The sequence below is a fragment of the Anser cygnoides genome, chromosome 2 (assembly GCF_040182565.1).
Source record: "Anser cygnoides isolate HZ-2024a breed goose chromosome 2, Taihu_goose_T2T_genome, whole genome shotgun sequence".
Lineage (NCBI taxonomy): Eukaryota > Metazoa > Chordata > Aves > Anseriformes > Anatidae > Anser > Anser cygnoides.
Window position 1 is genome coordinate 127,361,026 of NC_089874.1, and position 18,329 is coordinate 127,379,354.

General features: G+C 38.6%; 2 protein-coding genes across 15 annotated transcripts in view; one reads left to right on the forward strand and one right to left on the reverse strand.

The window, feature by feature from the left end:
• Nucleotides 1-1,106: 1,106 nt before the first annotated feature.
• On the reverse strand, nucleotides 1,107-14,306 carry COPS5 (COP9 signalosome subunit 5). The gene is made up of 8 exons (XM_048061781.2): nucleotides 14,136-14,306; nucleotides 13,800-14,034; nucleotides 10,922-11,050; nucleotides 9,264-9,329; nucleotides 7,689-7,774; nucleotides 5,334-5,445; nucleotides 4,387-4,535; nucleotides 1,107-1,510 (listed from the first exon to the last, which is right to left on the reverse strand). Exons 1-8 carry the CDS (start codon nucleotides 14,300-14,302, stop codon nucleotides 1,426-1,428), a joined length of 1,029 nt encoding a protein of 342 aa, XP_047917738.1. The 5' UTR covers nucleotides 14,303-14,306; the 3' UTR covers nucleotides 1,107-1,425.
• Nucleotides 14,307-14,444: 138 nt separating this feature from the next.
• Nucleotides 14,445-18,329, forward strand: part of CSPP1 (centrosome and spindle pole associated protein 1) — a 62,734-nt gene continuing 58,849 nt past the window's right edge. For 12 of the 14 annotated variants that reach the window (XM_066993060.1, XM_066993052.1, XM_066993055.1 and 9 more), the window contains exons 1-2: nucleotides 14,445-14,545; nucleotides 15,114-15,299. The gene's annotated coding sequence lies outside the window, so the exon portion shown is untranslated. Of the gene's footprint in view, nucleotides 14,546-14,970; nucleotides 15,300-18,329 lie in introns of those variants that run through there. The other 2 variants (XM_066993054.1, XM_066993053.1) reach the window with 2 other exon arrangements.

Consider the following 18,329-nt stretch of genomic DNA (forward strand, 5'->3'; position numbering starts at 1 on the left):
ATTAAAACACCAAAGCATTCTTCTTCTGCCTCCCCGCCACCACTGCCATGCTGGAAGAAACATAAAATCATCCATGTATCAAACTGCACATCTGATAATTATCTGAGCTTGACTAGCCCTGATTAAATGTATTTTTCCTAAACTGTTAGATGCTGCTGCTTTAAAACTCTTGATGAATTTCTGCTTCAGGGTATCTGTTATTTCCTTGCTGAATGATGTTTCCATTGTATAACTTGCATCTTAGCTTCAAATACACTGGAATCCATTTGAATGAAAAGCCCCAAATGAGTAATAGCTATTAAAATTTCCAGACCAAAACAAAAACAAGACCCACATCAAGGCATAGTTAAGGTTGAAAAGGAATATTAGTTACTGAAGGTATAAAGCATAATGGCATATTGTATAAAGCATGTTATAAATTATCCCAAAAGTAAACATTCCAAAAAACCCAGGAAACTCAGGATTAAGGATAAAAACTTAAAAGAAATCCAAACATCTTGAATTATTGAAATGCAGTATGGAAACCTCCAAAACAAACTTGGATCAGCCCTGCAGCGGCACCATGTTGTAAGGCAACAATTATGATTAATGCATTTTAGTATCTGTGGCCCTAAATTAAGCTAACTCATATTTCAGAGATACTAATTTTTCATCTTGGTCCTTTGCAGGCAGCAAGTGACTACAACAAGCAATAGATGGCAAGCAGGAAAAAAACAGCACTATGTAAACTTCTTGTTAGTTTCATAATTTCACTGCCTGTTTGTAATTTGACTACCTAGAAATATAAAATGTCCATCATAACTGTGAAGCTAGAAATAAAATATTGTTGTATCATGCACAAATGTTTCTTCAGGGTGAGAAGAAACCATTTCTGGCTGGGCCGGTAAAACTAAACCAGGAATGGCTCCATTAAATTTAGTAACTTGTTAGAAGATCATCAAATTGGATTTCAGTTCTTAAAATTAAACATAGAAATGAAAATCTGAGACACAAACTTCTTATAATGCATAGGTTACCCATTTAATCTAAGTGGATAGAACTTTTCTGTGGAACAATAAGAAAAAGAGATTAATGTTTGCCAAAAAATTCAGTCCCCCAAACACTCGTTCATTTTTTAAATTGTTTTATTGCAGTTGGATAATGGAGATAAATACCTAAGAGCAAAATCCAGTAAAAGTCACATTTATTTTAATTTTGGAACAATTCTCCAAACTGGTTGTGTTTTATGATAAAGAACAAAAAGTTAAACTACATTTCAGAACATTTTGTTCTTTAAAACTGGTCAGACAGGTGGGAAATATTAAAGTACTACAAATTAAATGAATAATTTTCCACTCCAGCTCTGTTTCCCAAATTGAACAAGTCCAAGTGAAAGAAACCATGACTTTTTCTGTTTTGGAGATGCATATCAGCTGGCGATGCACTTCAAGCTATATTAATTTGATTAAAAAGTTTATCCTTAATAACCTGAGACATCAATCCATGTATAGCTTCTATGGTGGTCTTGCAGCTGAAAAACAAGCATAAATTCAATGTTGGCTAAACACCGAACTCCACTGTCATTTTATTTGAAGATATTCAGCTGTTTTGGAAGTTCAGGGTGCCCATAACCCCATGAATCTTCCCAACTGCCCAGAAAGGAAAAGTCACACACACAGCAATTTAGCCATTGTTGCCAATAGCTTTGAAAAGCCAACTGACCAGCTCTGGTCTTTTGACACAAAGACCAACCCCAAAAAACTTTGTCTAGCAGTTCAGGACATCTTACATTAACAATAGAAAATGAGTGCTGTGGTCATCTGAACAAAAAAATTCCCCCAAAATCCTGGGTGATGAGAGCTACCAGCTTCTGTCAATAACTGAAGGCTGCCCGTGTTCTCTACCTTATCTCCTTTGTCCAAGCTCAAGCCAGTAACATATGGTAACCAGAGCTCCCCAGAGAAACTGTTTTACAGGGAACATTCAAGGAAGAGTTTATAGAGCTCATCAGGTAAAAACATGTAATATGTATATTTTTCAAAAAATAAGACAGCTGAGAGGATTCCTATTGATCCAAGTTTAATTCAATGCCTGATTTAGAGGAATGTACTGTCAAACTAACAAAAATATCTTAAAAAATACAAAAGATGTGTCATCACTGAAGGCAGGAAGAATAGGGGTAAATTATTACTAGACAGATCAAGCAATCCTAGGCAAAGGAGGCCAGTTTGGAGCACAGTTTGGCCAATGAATATGTACTCTCATAAAACTGCTCTCAGTAACGTGTGTGTACAGAATCAGAACATTTCATATAGCCAAGTGTAAGTAGCTTTATGCTAATATCTTACAATATTATCCCCTATAACAAGTACACCCAATCAACATATTTATTCAGCTTTTAGCAAGCTTTGCAACCTTATTTACCCTCAGGATAATTTAGGTGTCAATGAATCAATTGTTCTGGTGCCCCCACCAGGCTACTCCTGGCTTTTTTCTCTTTTCTTAGGACAAATGATTTTATCTTTTCAGAGGAAAGATTATTAGTTGAAGAAAAAGGTGCATCTTTAAAAGCGTTATAATTAATTCTGGGAACTAAGGTAGCCTATGTTGCAGAGGAAAGCAGCACTGAAGAAAGACAACAGCAATCTCTTCCAGTCTTACAATTTATAAACTAACTACTAAGAACAAAAACAGGAAAGAAAAATGTCTGCAAATGCTGCAAGAAACAGTAATGATAGGGTGATGCAAAAATACTTTTTCAATTCTTACAATTTGAAAATAAAATGCTGTCAATCTTTTGGGACACCCTGCAGATGAAAATCAAAGGCAAAAACACATCAGCAACCCCCTCTTTCCAGTATCTTTAAAGTGTTGCCATTGTAACTGTGTCACAGCAGGAACTGGAAAGTATCAGTTAACATGAATTAGCAACAGCCTTAACTTGACTGGAAGGGTGCTCTGCAAGTGAAGTTGCCTCAGTGGGTATTAGCTTCTACAAAGACAAAAGCAAAAAAAACAAAAAGCAAACAAACAAACCCACCCAGCTCAACCATGCTTGTTGGAAAACTTGTCAGAGCTATTAACTTTCCATAAAAGGACACAGAACACACTGGCACAACAGCATCTCCGGTTCTGCTTAGTAATGACCAGATTACATGTGCGTGCATCCCCCCGCTGCCTATGGTGAAACAAGCCCTTGACCAACAGCAGCGTTTCAGACTCACGCTCTTTAAGGCCAAGTCTGCGTTCAGCTGAGTTGTATTGAGCAAAATCTTCCTAGACCTGCCCAAAGTCATTTATTTAAAAATCAGTCTCTTTACGTAAGGCTTCCTTTTTTTCCCCACCCACCATTAAACTCACTACTCATCTGGTACCTCAAAAATCAGAGTTTGTTCCTTAGTAAAGTTTGTCCTGTGGCACATACTGCCAACATGAAGGAAAACAAACAAACAAACAAAAGCACAATGAAAATAAAATTATTCAAGATAAAAGGATGAGAAAGAGCACCAGAAACCTCCAAATCTGAAAATCGGAACATCCCAGATTTTATTCAATTTTTGCTGCCTGTTCCAAGTGATTCTATAGAGCTGTTCCTTATTAAATTGAATCATATCCCACTCTGAACATTTTTAAGAAGCATGCAGGTGAATCTTATGTATTCCTGAATTCTCCATAGATTGCCCAGAGTTTATATTAGCAGGTACTTTTTGTTTTCGGAGTCTAGAATGTGCCAAATACAATGTTGTTGAACAGCCCAAGATACTGTATGACTTCTGTTGGATACTACTACTCTTTGTTAAGAAGATTTTACTCAGAAAAAATGGTGACTATAATCCTATATATTCTAAGCACACGTATCACTTGACTGTTCATTTGGAGAGAGATGTATTTGTGAGAAGCCATTTATGTTCACTTTTATACTTCAAAACTAACAAACGAGAGATAATTACAAACACGCATGTAAGGAACACTAAGGGAAAACACTATGATTCCTTTGAAATAATGCTCTGTACCCCATGGTTGTAATTTCATTAACAGACAATTAGTAGCTGGTAATAGTATTTGCTGGCAGGCAAGGTGGTGAAATGTAAAGGCTACAATTTCTGTAACTTGCTTCTTAAAAACAAAAACGCAAAAAGCAAACAAAAAACACCCTTCCCCATCTGTGGGAAAAAAGATGTATTAAGAATTATGAAAAAAGGGAAGTTCTTGATTTCTAAATAAAAGTATTACACAAGTATTTTCTTAAACCTTCAGAAATAATTGGTCTCATTTTTACCTAGAATCTAATCATTCCTATCCATAATCTTTTAGGTTACAATTTAATTGGTAGGCTACAATTAAAGTCTTGGTAATAAAACAAAATAACATTTTTTTTTTAAACAGGGAATGCATGCATTATCTTACCTGTCTCTTGTTGCTTTAGCAAGTTTGTCTTCTGATTTCTTATCGTGAGTTTCTAAACCCAGCATAAAACTGCCCCGGCCAAGCTGAGCTTCTGACTGTTCTAGTTTTTCAGACAAATCAAAGACCTGGCCAGTGGTGTAGTCAGCATTCTTTGGAGAAAGACAGCAATAAACGTATTGAATTCTAAGCCATAAATTCAAACATTTATATACAAAAATCAACAACACCTGAAAAGAGTCTCAAGTACTGCACATTTTAACTTGTATCTGCAATTTCAGTACTACAGAACATGAGTGGTACATGAGTGGTGGTTGAGAGAGCAGGAGCTGAACAGCTGAGAAACACTCAGACTGAAATTGGCACCCACTTTTCACCCACTCCCTAAGTAAGGGGACCAAGAAAGTGAAAGTAAAACTCAGCAGACTTTGGCTCAGAGAAAAGTTTTCAAACTGGCTTTTGCAGAAGGAAGGTTTTGATGCTGCACTTTTCCATTGAAGATCTACCTTCAGTATTTCTCTTGCAACCTCATTTTAACAATTCCATCTATTAAGTATTAAAAAAAAAAAAAGAAACAGCCACAAAAGAAGTGTTTACTTCTTCAATGATATTATTTTAAGGCATACTATTCGTTACAGTACTGTCAAGTATTATAAGGTTAAAAGGTAAACACTTTGTCTTAAACAAGACAAAGTCTAAATTTATACAGAACTCAGTAAAATTATATATAAGTTATTCCCACCTTTTACTTTTAAAGAGCAGATATAAGGAACATTTAAATATTTATGATTAGGGAAACCTTCTTTTATTGCTTAAATGTGACAAACAGAACCTTAATGTGGAAACTATATGACCTACTAGTGTCCCAGTAAGCATTTTACAGTACAGGGTCTGGCTTTCAGCACTAACGAATTAAACGTATGCACAAAATAGCATACTGTGGTACTTACAGTAAGCAAACTTGAAGAACTGAGAGTGTTCACCCAGTATTTGTTCCACAAAAGCTCAAGCAATTTACGATCCAAAGATGATTTAAAGTAAGAGACTTCTAAAGCATAATACCTTTAAAAACAAACATGCACACAAGATAAGCTTCCATGTATCTTGTTTGGCTCTGACACCCATATGATGTCTCTCTGAAAAAGTTCTTATCAGTGGCAAGTATCTGCAGAAATTCAAAGCACTAAACGATAAGTTACCCCAGTTCCAATTCTAACTTTACAAGATATTCCATAAGTATTTCATTTATGGCTTTAATGCAGGTTTACATTATCCCCATGCATACACTGTGTTCTATTTAGGAGACTGCAAGTGTTTTTATTAATTTCCTAACAACTTCTTGTACAATGCAATGATGTCCCATGCTTGGGATCTTCAGTACAGTAATTTTTTTTTTAATAGATGACTGATTACATATATCTCACCTCTAATTCCATTAGGGACATCTGATAACAGCAAATGTTACTAACAGACAAATAATCTTAAGTTCTATCACATTTATTTTGAAAGTCAGGCTTTACTGATGCTACAGAATTCACAAGAAATGACAAAGCAGATAGAAAGCTGAGTTACGCAAAATCATTTGTGTAGGCGAATTACAGCAACATGAAAGCCATATGTTAAATTTTATTTTGATTGGGAAATTCAGAAGGGTAGTAACAGTCCTATTATATTTCAATTTCTCTGGAAAGTTACTTTGCTTGACATTTCTCTAAGAGATTCCATCTGCAATAACAATGCTTTACAGTCTACCAACAACACCACACTTTAATATTTCTGTGATAGAAAGTCTTAGATAGACTATCCTTATGTGACAGATAGCCTTATTTTACATATGCTAAGAAAAATGAAGTCAGTTCGTTCAAAGAAATGTGTGCCAGATTCAAAGTAAGAAATCCAACTCACATGAGAAATAATGCAGTGAACTTAAAAAGACTAAATGGATGCAGTTTCACATTGGACATTAAATACCAATTAAGGCAGAGAAGTTTGACTAAGATTATCCAGACTGTTACTACAAAGCAATCATCAGTCACTGGCATTCCAAACAAAGTAACTTTAAAAAATAGCTTTTAACATATGTCAGCTTCCTGAGAAACACTACCAACTTAAATAAATAAATAAAAAAAAATAAAAAAGAATCATTTGTTTGTTAGACCACCTCTAATAAAAAAAGGACAAAACATAAGCTTCCTCTCATACATAGAAGCGTGGACTTCTGGGCAATGCCGGATTTACAATAACTACTCTGAAATGACAGACACATTACAGTTCAACGAAGATTTCTGTATGGCTACTGTTCTATATTTTTCTCAAATGATATAAGAAAATCAATTCTTATTTGTTCTAAGTTCATCTCTTCAGGGTCAAACTCTACATGAACTATAAATGCACTGAAGAACAGATACCCATTCACCAAAACCACGAAAAAAATATAGGCAACAGCCTACAAGACATGCTGGTGTCAATGACATCTTGAAGTTTTCTGTACACAGTTGCTTAAGCTGTACTGCTTGTCAAACATCTGAAGACAGACCCAAAACCAGGCTCTGTTACTGGAAGAAGCGGTCCCAGCTTTCCCTGGCTGTTCTTTCCAAACCTTCATCTTCACCATCTGCCTCTGTTTTCCACCCTACCAGAGCTTAACCAGCAAGAATGCGTGTGCTGCCACAAGTTGGATCAGATCAGGAGAGTGACCTGGCAAAACAAGTGTCTTGCCAAGCATGTAAATGTACGTATGGAGTAAGGAACACACAGCTGGGGATAGAAGAATGGTTAAAATTAAACTGCTTTTTCATGGAAACTAAACTAGCAGGAGAGATGAAGCAGCAATGCTTCCTGTTGCTGAAGTTATCTGTGAAGCAGCTCCACCTTCCAATACTACCAGAAACACGACTGAAAAACTGCAGCCATGTAACTGCAGGATAAAGAGAGGCACTGCAGTTGCCACTGCTCAGAAGAGCAGCAAGATAAGTCTACCTAGTCCTATTGCTGTATCTACATCTGACCCTTTCCTCCTTGCCCTAAGAAAGCACCACCACTTAGAAGTGTTCAAGAACCAGCTGCTAAAGCTTTTAACCAGGTTAAAAGTAACTTCATCTTTAAAACAGTTCTCCTTTTAAGTATCTTCTGATAAACGACAGTTACACTTTTCCACAAAACCAACACTGCTAAAGCAACAAAGAACTTCAAGATTTGAAACACTCCAAGAAATGCAGTTTTCCATAATGAATCACTAAGCTATATTAAAAAAAAAGGGGAGAGAGAGAACTTGTGCTGAAGTTAGTAATTTTTATGTTACTTACTGTTTACAATGTACACCAAAGTCTTCTATTTTATTAAGTGGAATAGTTTGGTATTCAGAGGGACCTTCATCCGGAGGCTTATACCCCTGAAATTAAACAAAGAAAGGGCAGAGATGACACAGTAAGATTAGGACTTCTCAAAATGACTAAGCTCTTCGAAAGCACTTCACAACGTTCTCGTTTATGCAAAGGAAGATACTTTCCTAAGGTAAATGAAATTTCCCCTGGTAGTCTGAAATTTGGGATTTTCTTGGATCTCAGGTGTACATTTGGCTTTACTAGAAGTTACTGTATTTGCAGGTCTATTGAAAAGCATGTTGGAAGCAACCTGGTGGTCATAGTTCACCTTTTTCTAACAGTTTATGTGGTATGTTATGGTTAGATCATTTCTTAGATCAGAGAAATGAAGAGTTTCTAAGATAAGACTTTTCCATCTTTCTTGGAAGTGATTTCAATCCTCTTTGGAAAGAAGATAGAAGGTATGAGAAGAGGGAAAAAACATGCCTTTAATATGCCCTAAGGATACCTAAAACTTCAGTTACTTATTTAGTCAAGATGGTGCCCCTCACAGCTACTGATTAGGCAGGAACTGCTCACAGAACACTCCCTAACAAATACCCTTCGTGCATTTATAAATACCCTCTGTGCAAATACAAAATATGCATTTTCTATATAGGATTTGGTTTTCAGGCACAGGATTCTTCCCTGTGCAAACACTCAAAGCATTTATGAAGTGTTTTTGCCAACCGAAGTGAATACTCTTCTGAATCACAAATTGTTCTAAGGAAATCTTTTGTATATTTATCAACACAAAAATAATGCTTGAATGCAAGTGGGAACCTCTCATAAACATTTTGTTAGTTACAGTTTTACTGAATGACACACTAATGTTCTTGATAAGCCAACGATAACTGGAAGTTTGAACAATACAGCTGAACTTTATTAGACTGAAATAAAATAGCACAATTGTATGAGTCAGAAGTATCAACAAAAGACTGCATTTGGAGATCTAGATCTCCACTATTTATGTGATTTCTTAGTTTTTAGCCCAACTCTTCCATGTTAATTAACCTCTTTTGTACATTACTTTGTGAAGATTCATAGTATTTATTTAAAAGATTTAAGTAGAAAGTTTCAAATGATATTTTTCTAAAATGAAAAGCAAATTACAACACATAATGTCAAAATTTTAGTAGCATGTTTTAGGTCTAAAAATGATAGAAAAATATTAACAAATACTTTAATGAATGTCACCTAGAATTATATCCATTAAAAAACTTATATATTAAGGGATATAATTTTAGGACAGCTTTCTTATCTAGACAGTCTATTTGATTTAAGGCTGCCAAAAATCTATGAACAAAATAGAAGTCAACCTTTCTAAAGGTAATGAATGTCCAAAGACACACAATAACCAGCATGTCAACATGTCTTCTAGAATGAACACTGATATATAGCACAGCAAAGTAAATCAAACTGTTAGATGAACAAACCACTAATCTTTACAATCAATTACTTATTTAAAGACAGTTTATTGATCATGCGATCATGCACTAGATTATTTTAAATATTTACCTTAGGATATGTCCTAAACGCGCCAAGATTTACTTTTCCTGCAGATATTGTTCTTGTTGGATCAATCTGTAAAAATACAGGCAATGCTTGTTATGTAACGTTTTATGAACTATTACAGGCATAAATTAATAGCAATTGCATTTCAGAAGCATAATTAGTGCAAATTGGTTTAGTTTAGTCATTAACAGTACTTTTTCAGTTGGCATCCATTTGTGTGAGACTCTAAACAGAGGGAATATCAATGGCTATGGGCCATTTTTTCAAACTAATTTCCTCTCTTTCCCAAATACTTTAAAGAAATCCCACCTAAAGCAAGCAACAAACCATAATAAAAATCCACATTTTAATATTATAACCACTAGAGCTAAGAAAGAGCATTATGCAACCTACTGTATTTTGGTGGAAGAGAAAAAAGACTAACAAAGGAGCCTCCTTGATAACACATTTATTAATACTCTGCTTCAACTTAAAAAGAAGAAGGAAGAAGGAAGAAGGAAGAAGGAAGAAGGAAGAAGGAAGAAGGAAGAAGGAAGAAGGAAGAAGGAAGAAGGAAGAAGGAAGAAGGAAGAAGGAAGAAGGAAGAAGGAAGAAGGAAGAAGGAAGAAGGAAGAAGGAAGAAGGAAGAAGGAAGAAGGAAGAAGGAAGAAGGAAGAAGGAAGAAGGAAGAAGGAAGAAGGAAGAAGGAAGAAGGAAGAAGGAAGAAGGAAGAAGGAAGAAGGAAGAAGGAAGAAGGAAGAAGGAAGAAGGAAGAAGAAAGAAGAAAGAAGAAAGAAGAAAGAAGAAAGAAGAAAGAAGAAAGAAGAAAGAAGAAAGAAGAAAGAAGAAAGAAGAAAGAAGAAAGAAGAAAGAAGAAAGAAGAAAGAAGAAAGAAGAAAGAAGAAAGAAATGTTCTGTATCTGTGAAATGTCATAACATATGGTTATGTTATGACATATGATTCCCCTATGATGTCATAACATAGGGGAACTCACGTGCTGGAAATATTTCTTAGGGGTGATCTATCCTTGTGTAATGTAATTCTACCAGTATTATATCCTTTCTTTCTCACTAACTTCAGTCTTTTTTCCCTTATTGCCTTCAGTACCAACAGATGTACAAGTCGTACTTGTAAGGTTTACTTTGATTTAAAATGTGATCTGATGCCTGGAAGAACTGAAGAGCCTGAAGGATTTCTTCAGATTTTTTCTTCAAAGACTTCCTAGAATCTTCTACCTTGTACTATGCCATTCATTTCATCTAAAAGGCATTTTAGCTTCAAAGTAACAGAACTCTGTGAAAATGCTTTCCTCCAGTCCTATGGAAGAGGCACCCAAGAGAACAAAACCAGAGTTTTGTTATATTGTAGGAGGTTAAATATGGATTACTCACTGCATTTTCTGCAGAAGTACCATCCTCAAGTTAAGAGCAGCATATAGATTTGTGCAGAACTACAACATGTGGAACAATGCAGTGAAAACAGCCTCAAAGAACAAGACTACTGGTTTGACCAGCATGTGGCCAACAAAGCAAAAGGGTTGAAACTGATTTAAGTGTTGGAACTAACACTTCCATCATGCACAACACACACTACTAGACTGTTCATGGACAAAAACCCTAAAGTTATTCACTTCTCAGCATAATTTGCTTTGCAGTTTTATCAACTATCAGACAGTACTTACAACCACTGCTACAAAGGGTTCTTGGAATTGCTGATTAAGCATCTGAGTACTGACATCGATCCCAGAGAGCCAGCAGCCGTAGCCAGGGTGACTGTGATACCAGCCAATTGCGTTTTCTAGACGACCGACCTAGCAGCAGCGAAGGAAAACAAATCCAGTGTTAATTTCCATCCTTAAAGTATCGGCTGCCCTCTGCTGGGCCTGCCAGCATACTACAACGCAGTAAGAATAAAAACAAGAATATACGCAAGAGTCTGCTATGCTAACTTAAAATACTAAATACACAGCTTATTTTGCTGAACTATTTTCTAAAAACCATACATTACGTAGTATTTGCTGTCATAACTACTCTATGCTGTTATGTACTACCACGAAACAAAGAATTTCAGCTCCAAGGACCCAGTAACAACTTCACTGACAGCTGAAATGCAGAAGAGACTCCACATGCTGAGGGAAGTAAGCAAAGCCTTGTCAGTGTGGAAGAGAAATTTTTTGGGGGTCAACATGATGCAAGTATATATAATCTCATATAACGTATAGTAAGTTCGTAGAGAATAAATGTTCACTATTTAGTACAATAACACATCTCAGAGGCATGTAGTGAGATCATTGGCAGGTTTAAAAAATAGCAACTTAAAAAGATGCATATTTTTGACCACTAAAAGTGACAGAATTCATTGCCACAGTATGCTGTGAAAGCCAAAAGATGTTGAGATTTTTAGGAGCAGAAAAACTCACAGTAGAAGTTTCCAAATAATACTGCTGGATAACTCTTAAAGTACCCTTCCCTGCCCCCCCCCCCCCCCCCCAAAAAAAAAAAAAAAAAGAAAAAAGCAACCAACAACAACAACAACAAAACCATACCATGGTTCATCAAGGAGAACAAACACCCACTGCATCTAAGTTTGTAATTCATCAGGATTTGTTTACTGGCTGTTAAATATTGAATTGAATGACTTTAGTCTGACTACCCTACATGCCAGTTCTTAACCGAGCGTTGCATGTTTCAATATATCAGCTGCTTGATTTTGCCAAATACTGAGTACGTCGGGATGAGACAGAACGCACAAACTACCTACCGAACTGAATGTTTATTTTGTTTTTGAATTGGTGAATAATATTTATATTTTCTTGCAACTCTCATTTAAGAGAGTCAAAGAGAACAGCAGCACACTAAAGAACATATATTATTTTTCAAAGCCAACTAACACTTTTTTTTTTTTAAACCATGGCTATATCAGATCCTGCCGACAGAGAAACAAATAACTGGAACATTGGCTTCTGTAAAGTACCTATGCAGGGCGGATATTATCAACTTGCAATCTAATATAAAAAGTTATTCCAGGCACAACTCCTTGCCAAAATCAAACACGAACCGTCAGCATGCAAACTCTGTCAGAGCACCAGTAAAGCTGAATTATTGTATTTGCACACAAGTTCAATTTCAAAATAGTGAAGTCATACACAAAACTGCACAATACAAACAACCATAAAAAATATTTCCTATCAAATGAGTGCTCCCCTATAAACCTGGGCTGTGTTCAAAATCTAATGAAGTAATTGTATATAGAAATACTCATATTATGCTATATACTTATTAAATTGAAACTCATCATTTCTACCTAAGAACTGGATAGTAAAAATACATCTTTAGATAAAAACACCTTTTCATATTCCATACTTTTCTGCAACAGCAATATTAAAATCATGACATCAAGTTTCCAGATAAAATGAACCAGATTAAATAAATTATTTTGAAATTTTCTCATAAACAGGGATGACAAATTACTTCCCTCCCCTCAAAAAAGCTCTAGAATATACTTACCTTTGTTTTGTTTACTTTTTTCTAACATTATGATCCAGCCTAATTCACATTTATTTAAATATCTTTAACTAGATATAAAGCTGTGAATCTAAGTACAACTCTCCAAAACAACCCAAATACTTGCTGTGTTATCTCCAGTGACTTGGTAAGGGTCCTTTAATTTTAGCTGGTTTATAATACTTCTGGGATTAAAGGAAAAACAAAGGATAAACTAGGCCTCAAACTATTTGAGCTTGGACAGTTAAGAGGGATTTCAATGCTTATTCATGGCGTAAGATTGCCCTGTACTGGAAGAAGCGTACCAGTAGGTACCCTGATATACCAGCATGCTGGTTTCTAGATCGGCCACAGAGCACGTTTGTATTTCTGTCACTCTTCTGCATGCAAGATTTTTTACGGCATGCTGAGGCTTAACCTGACATGTCTAGGAGTACAAGGTGAGGAAGTGGGGCCAGACTTTGAGTCGGTTATCTCAATATCTGAATTATAAATCTGGATAATTAGGTTGCACTGGAAGTTATTTATTCCTTCAGTGGCTTTTTCCTCCAAAAATGTGTTTTGTTTATAAATATAGAGAACAGCAGAGTTGCTAGGCAGTGAGACTTCAGAAAGCAAGAAGGTGCAAACAAGTATCATATTCCTGATCTATAAATAATAAAATATTTTGGTGAGAAAATTACTAAGTTATATTTAATTTCACATACTGTTTTTAGAGAAGACACGTCAGATATTTTAGAAACACGCTCCCTTCTTGTTCCACTGACAAGCCACCAGCTGCAGCCACAGAAACACCTCCTGAGCAAGACGAGTCGCGAGGAAGGAGCAACCCAAGTTGTGAGGAAGGAGCAACCCAAGTTGTGAGGAAGGGAAGCAGTCAGGCACCTGCTGACCTCCAGACATGGAAACCAGCGTGCTCAGGGGCCGTGCTGCTGCCCTGCCGCAGCTCCCCGGCCACGTTAGGGCAGGCACACGGCGACCGGGCCGCCGGAGCAGCACGGGGAGCGGGCAGGGGCTCGCATGGCAGCCGTGCGGGCGGCGGGGAGCGGCTTTTACCTGCTTGGCGTTCTCGATGTACGCCGCCATGTACTCGTAGGCGGCCGCCTGCGCGTTGACGCGGGTCTCGGTGCCCTCCACCGGCAGGGCGAAGCTGTCCATGATGATCATGGTCTCGCCGTCCACCTTGCCCAGCATGAGCCCCATCACCTCCAGGTTGCCCCCGGACCTGGCGTGCATCACCATCTTGAGGAGGGCCAGCGCCGAGATCTTGCAGTACTTGAAGTAATGGTGGCTGAAAGAGACGGGCCGCCGGGGCGCTCAGCGACGGCCCCGGCCCCGACCGAGCCCCGGCCCCTCGCCGCCCACCCGCCCCGCGGCCCCGCTCTCTCTCACTCCTTGGTCCAGGGCTTGGCCGCCAGGATCTCCTGCTGCTGCTTGCGGTCGTACTTGTAGATCTCGTCGATGCTCTGCGCCTCCTGCATGTTGTTGGCCAGCTCCCACGTCTTCTGCGCCATCACGCTCCCGGAGCTGCCGCTCCCCGCCCCGGCCGCCGCCGCCATCTCCCCCCCCCAGCTCCCGGCCCGGCCCGGCCCGGCCCGGCTCGGCCTCACCCCGGCCGCCGGCGGAAGCAGGAGCCGCTGGGGGAGCACGGAGGAGCGGCGGAGCCCTGCGCCCCCAGCGGGCGGCGGCCGCGGCGGGCTGCCCGTCCTCGCTGCGGGGCCCGCCGGAGCCGCAGGGGGCGCTGCCGGCCGCCGGCCGCCGCTTTCCGGGGAGGCGGCGACGGGCGCGGAGGGCGGCCGCCGGTGAGCGGGGCGGCGGGGCCGGGGGTCGGGCACCCCCCCGGTGGTGGTGGTGGTGGTGTGGGGGGGCCGGGGAGCTGAGCAGGGCTCGGGCGTCCCCGGCCGGGGGGCAGCGGGCCCTGGGCGGCCTCCCGGGGGGAGCCGCTGGGTGCGCGGCCGTTGCTTGACAACGGGGCGCCGCGCCGGGAGGGGGCTGCCCCGCAGCGCCTCAGGGTGCCCCGGGCCGGGTTTGGTTTGGTTTGCTTGGGTTGGATTTGGTTGGGTTGGGTTTGTTTTGGTTTGGTTGGGGTGGCAGCAGCAGGCCGAGGGAGGGGGAGAGGCGTTGCGCCGAGCTGCCGCGGTGGGAGAAATAAACCTCTTCTGTCCCCGAAGGTTTCCCCAAATCGTTTTCTTTTCGGCCCAAAAGACGGGTTCTGGAGGAGGTAAACTCTTAGGGCGAGAGGAGATAACTCGTGAGGCTTGCCGGCTTGATGCTTTGATCATTAATTCCCTTCCTAGTTACGAAACACGTTGTTTTTAATTGGAGTTTATTCGTGAGCATCCAGACCGTGGGTGTTTTGTGCTTTTTCAGATAAGAATCAAAAAGAAAGGAAGGTGAAAGATACACAAACCATCCTTCTGACAGCGAGAGGTTCTTCTGCATGCTACTCAAAGGGAGAGAGAAGCAGCCAGTGCTGCCTGGCCTCAGGGTTCAGGAGGCGCGGGGGAAACTTTGAAAAATATTTCTGAGGGAAACAATTATGAGGCCATGTAACCTGTAAGTAAAATTACCGCACACGACATATAGTAGCTTGTTTAAAACACTTCACTTCCCTGCTGCCCTTGCTGCAGTTTATATGGAAGGGAATTGCCTCGTCTGGCTTTCCTGATGCACAAAATAGGCAGGATCTGCCTAAATAACATGGGCTGATTTCACGTCTTCTGCCCCACTTCCTTGAACAAATACAAGAGAAAAAGAAAGAGTAAAAAGGTGAATATTTCTTTAGGTGATAAAATATACACAGTATGCAAACAGATACAATACACGCAAAATAATACATATGCTAATAGGTGTTTTGAATGTCTTGAATGCAGACATACATTATTAATTGTGTTTGGGTGTAGATCCAGTATCCATCTCTGTTCAAACCTGACTTCTCTTGAATGTCTGTGTGCTTTCCGTTGCCTGGTGTATTTGATCAAGCTGAAGTCTATGTAGTTGACTTTGTGATTATTTGGAGTTGCTTTTATGAAAAATTCCAATTTAAAAGAAGTAAGTTATGAATACATGAAGTTATATCTTCTTGAAAGTTAAAATATATAAAATATTTGTCTTTTTTGGGCTTTTTCCAACAGCAGTTGAATAAATAGTATATCTAATGTAATTTTCATTCGAGTCATACAGTGTTTTGCAAGTGAAAATACAAATTTTAAAGATAAGCGAGTTCAAGAAAGAACTGACAGATCTATGCTGCCAAAAATCTATACTTTTAATAGTATTTACAGAATGCTATTTTCCAAAAAACATGAAAAATGTGTTGTTTGCACCTTGTGATGTTGAGGACGTGCGGTTTATTGTTAGGTTTTCACATGGTCTCACTTTCCCTTCTGCTCCACACGCATGCCCAACAAGCAATGCTTTCAAGCTTAGTTTTGAGCCTGCTACTTTTGCTAGTAATAATTGCAGGGGTCTAGAAATGCACACAGTCCATTCAGACACCTTGCTAAACTGAAAATAGACTTTTATTTTGAGGTGAATTGGTTTTAGGGTGGCAGGCTCTACCTCGGTCAGTTTGTGCGGTCATATGAGGCCAGTTTGAAATGAATAGTTCACTGTGAATTTAGCACAGTAGCCTCCAATGTAGTTCATTGTGTAACTGGGGACTGTGATAGCACTCTTTTCAGATAGAAATGTATAATTTTTAATTTTTTATTAGTCAGGATCTCTTTGCTTGGTACAGTAGGTCATAAAAATTTTTAATATTCAGTAAGATATTTGCTTATGTGCATTTTCTGAACTCAGCAATGTGTCACATTCAAATTGTCAGTGCTTTGCTCATAATATATAAGAAAAGGTCTTACTTTTTTCTTTCTTTTTCATTCTCTTTCAGTATAATACACCCTTTTCACGTATCAAAGTTTCCGCTTATGCATATTGTAGGAAAATGAAGCAGAAGGATGTAAGGCAAAACGTCTAGGTATTTTCTGAGACACATTTGGCCACTTTTCCTTGTTACTTAGCTGGTGTGCTGGACCAGCAGTGTTGTAGGTTTAGTTGTCTTAGTGTTCTTTAAGGCCTGGAGTTGTGAGCTTTCTTCACATCAGTTGAATGTGTAGTTCAACTTCAAAACACAAGGACAAAACGGTTAGGTTATTATATTGCTCTTTTGAACAATATGAAAAAAAAAGTGCAGAATGCTACAATATTCATTGTGTTCCTCATACTAGATAGAAACTATGCTGCAAATATTCCTTTCCTTATGTAATAGCTCAGATTAGGTTTGGTACTGTTCCAATACAGTGATTTAGAAACAGTTCTAGAGCTTATGAATGTTAGTGTAAATAGAGATTAAAAATTCAGACTCCAGAGTTACTGAGCCTTTGGGAAGTCTTTCTCACAGTGCCTCCTCCACGCAGTAATTTATTTTCCTGTTGGTGGGTAAGTGATGGCACCAACTTGTAAGTTGTTTAAGATGGCAAGTTGTTTTTTCCATTCAGAACAGGTTTTTCATTATTCTTATGTAACTTAATAGGCTAAATAAAATTCATCAGTGCCTGCAAACTTACTGTCTTTTAGATTTCTTTTATCTGTCATCACTATACAAAACTAATGAGATTAAAGATTTAGGACAAATCAGATGGGGAAATTTATTTTTGGATTTGCTTGTCCTGTATTACCACTAGGAGTTGTAAATAGGTTGTCCTAGTTCTGCCTCCTTTGTAACGTTAAATTTCATATTATGAATCAAAAAGAGCACTAGTGTAAGACACAAAGTTTAAAGCAGATGTATTCATTAGATTCAAGTAATTGCATATTAGCTTCATTTGTCTGCAGAAGTTCTGACATTTTCTCTTCATCTTACTTTTCATGGAAAACATTTATCTTACTCTCCCTGAACACATTATTGTATATTTTTCTATTTAGTGTCTTATTCTGCTGGGCTTTGTGTCTGTGTTTTTTTAATTTCCTTGATGTTCTTCCTGAAAGTGTCTCCTAATATGTTCTTATCATTGGCTTATTGCTTATTTCATATAATCTATAAGCTTTAGGAGATACTGAATTAGCCTTAATAAAACTGCTCTGCAGTCTGTACTTAGATACTGGATGTGAGGGGATTGCTTCCTAAGACCTTCCTAAGCCAATGCTAGAGTTGTGTGGTTAGCATTAGAAGGATGTAAGGGTCTTAATTTTCTTGTCGGCCTCATTGTTCCTTTAAGTGTGAAGAATATTAGATTTTTTTTTTTTTATCCATAGGCTTAGTTTCACACGACTTCTCCAGTGGAGTTGGCGAAAATGCTGAGTGGAGATTAGGATGAGTGGGCTTCTATGCAGTGAATCTTTTTTTTTTTTCCCCCCCCATGGTTACTTATCAGAACTAGAAATACTGTACAACTGCATGCTAAGGCTGTCTAAACAAAGGACGTTTGAAGTCTTTGTGCATGCCCTAACTTCTGTGCCATTCCGTTGTCATTATTTCTAGTTGCATTGATTTTTATTATCAGGTTATCTAGAGGCAGCAATGTACAATAATAAAATGCTAAAATTTCAGCTCTGAAGAGCTTTCAGTTGCATAGGCAAGATGCACAA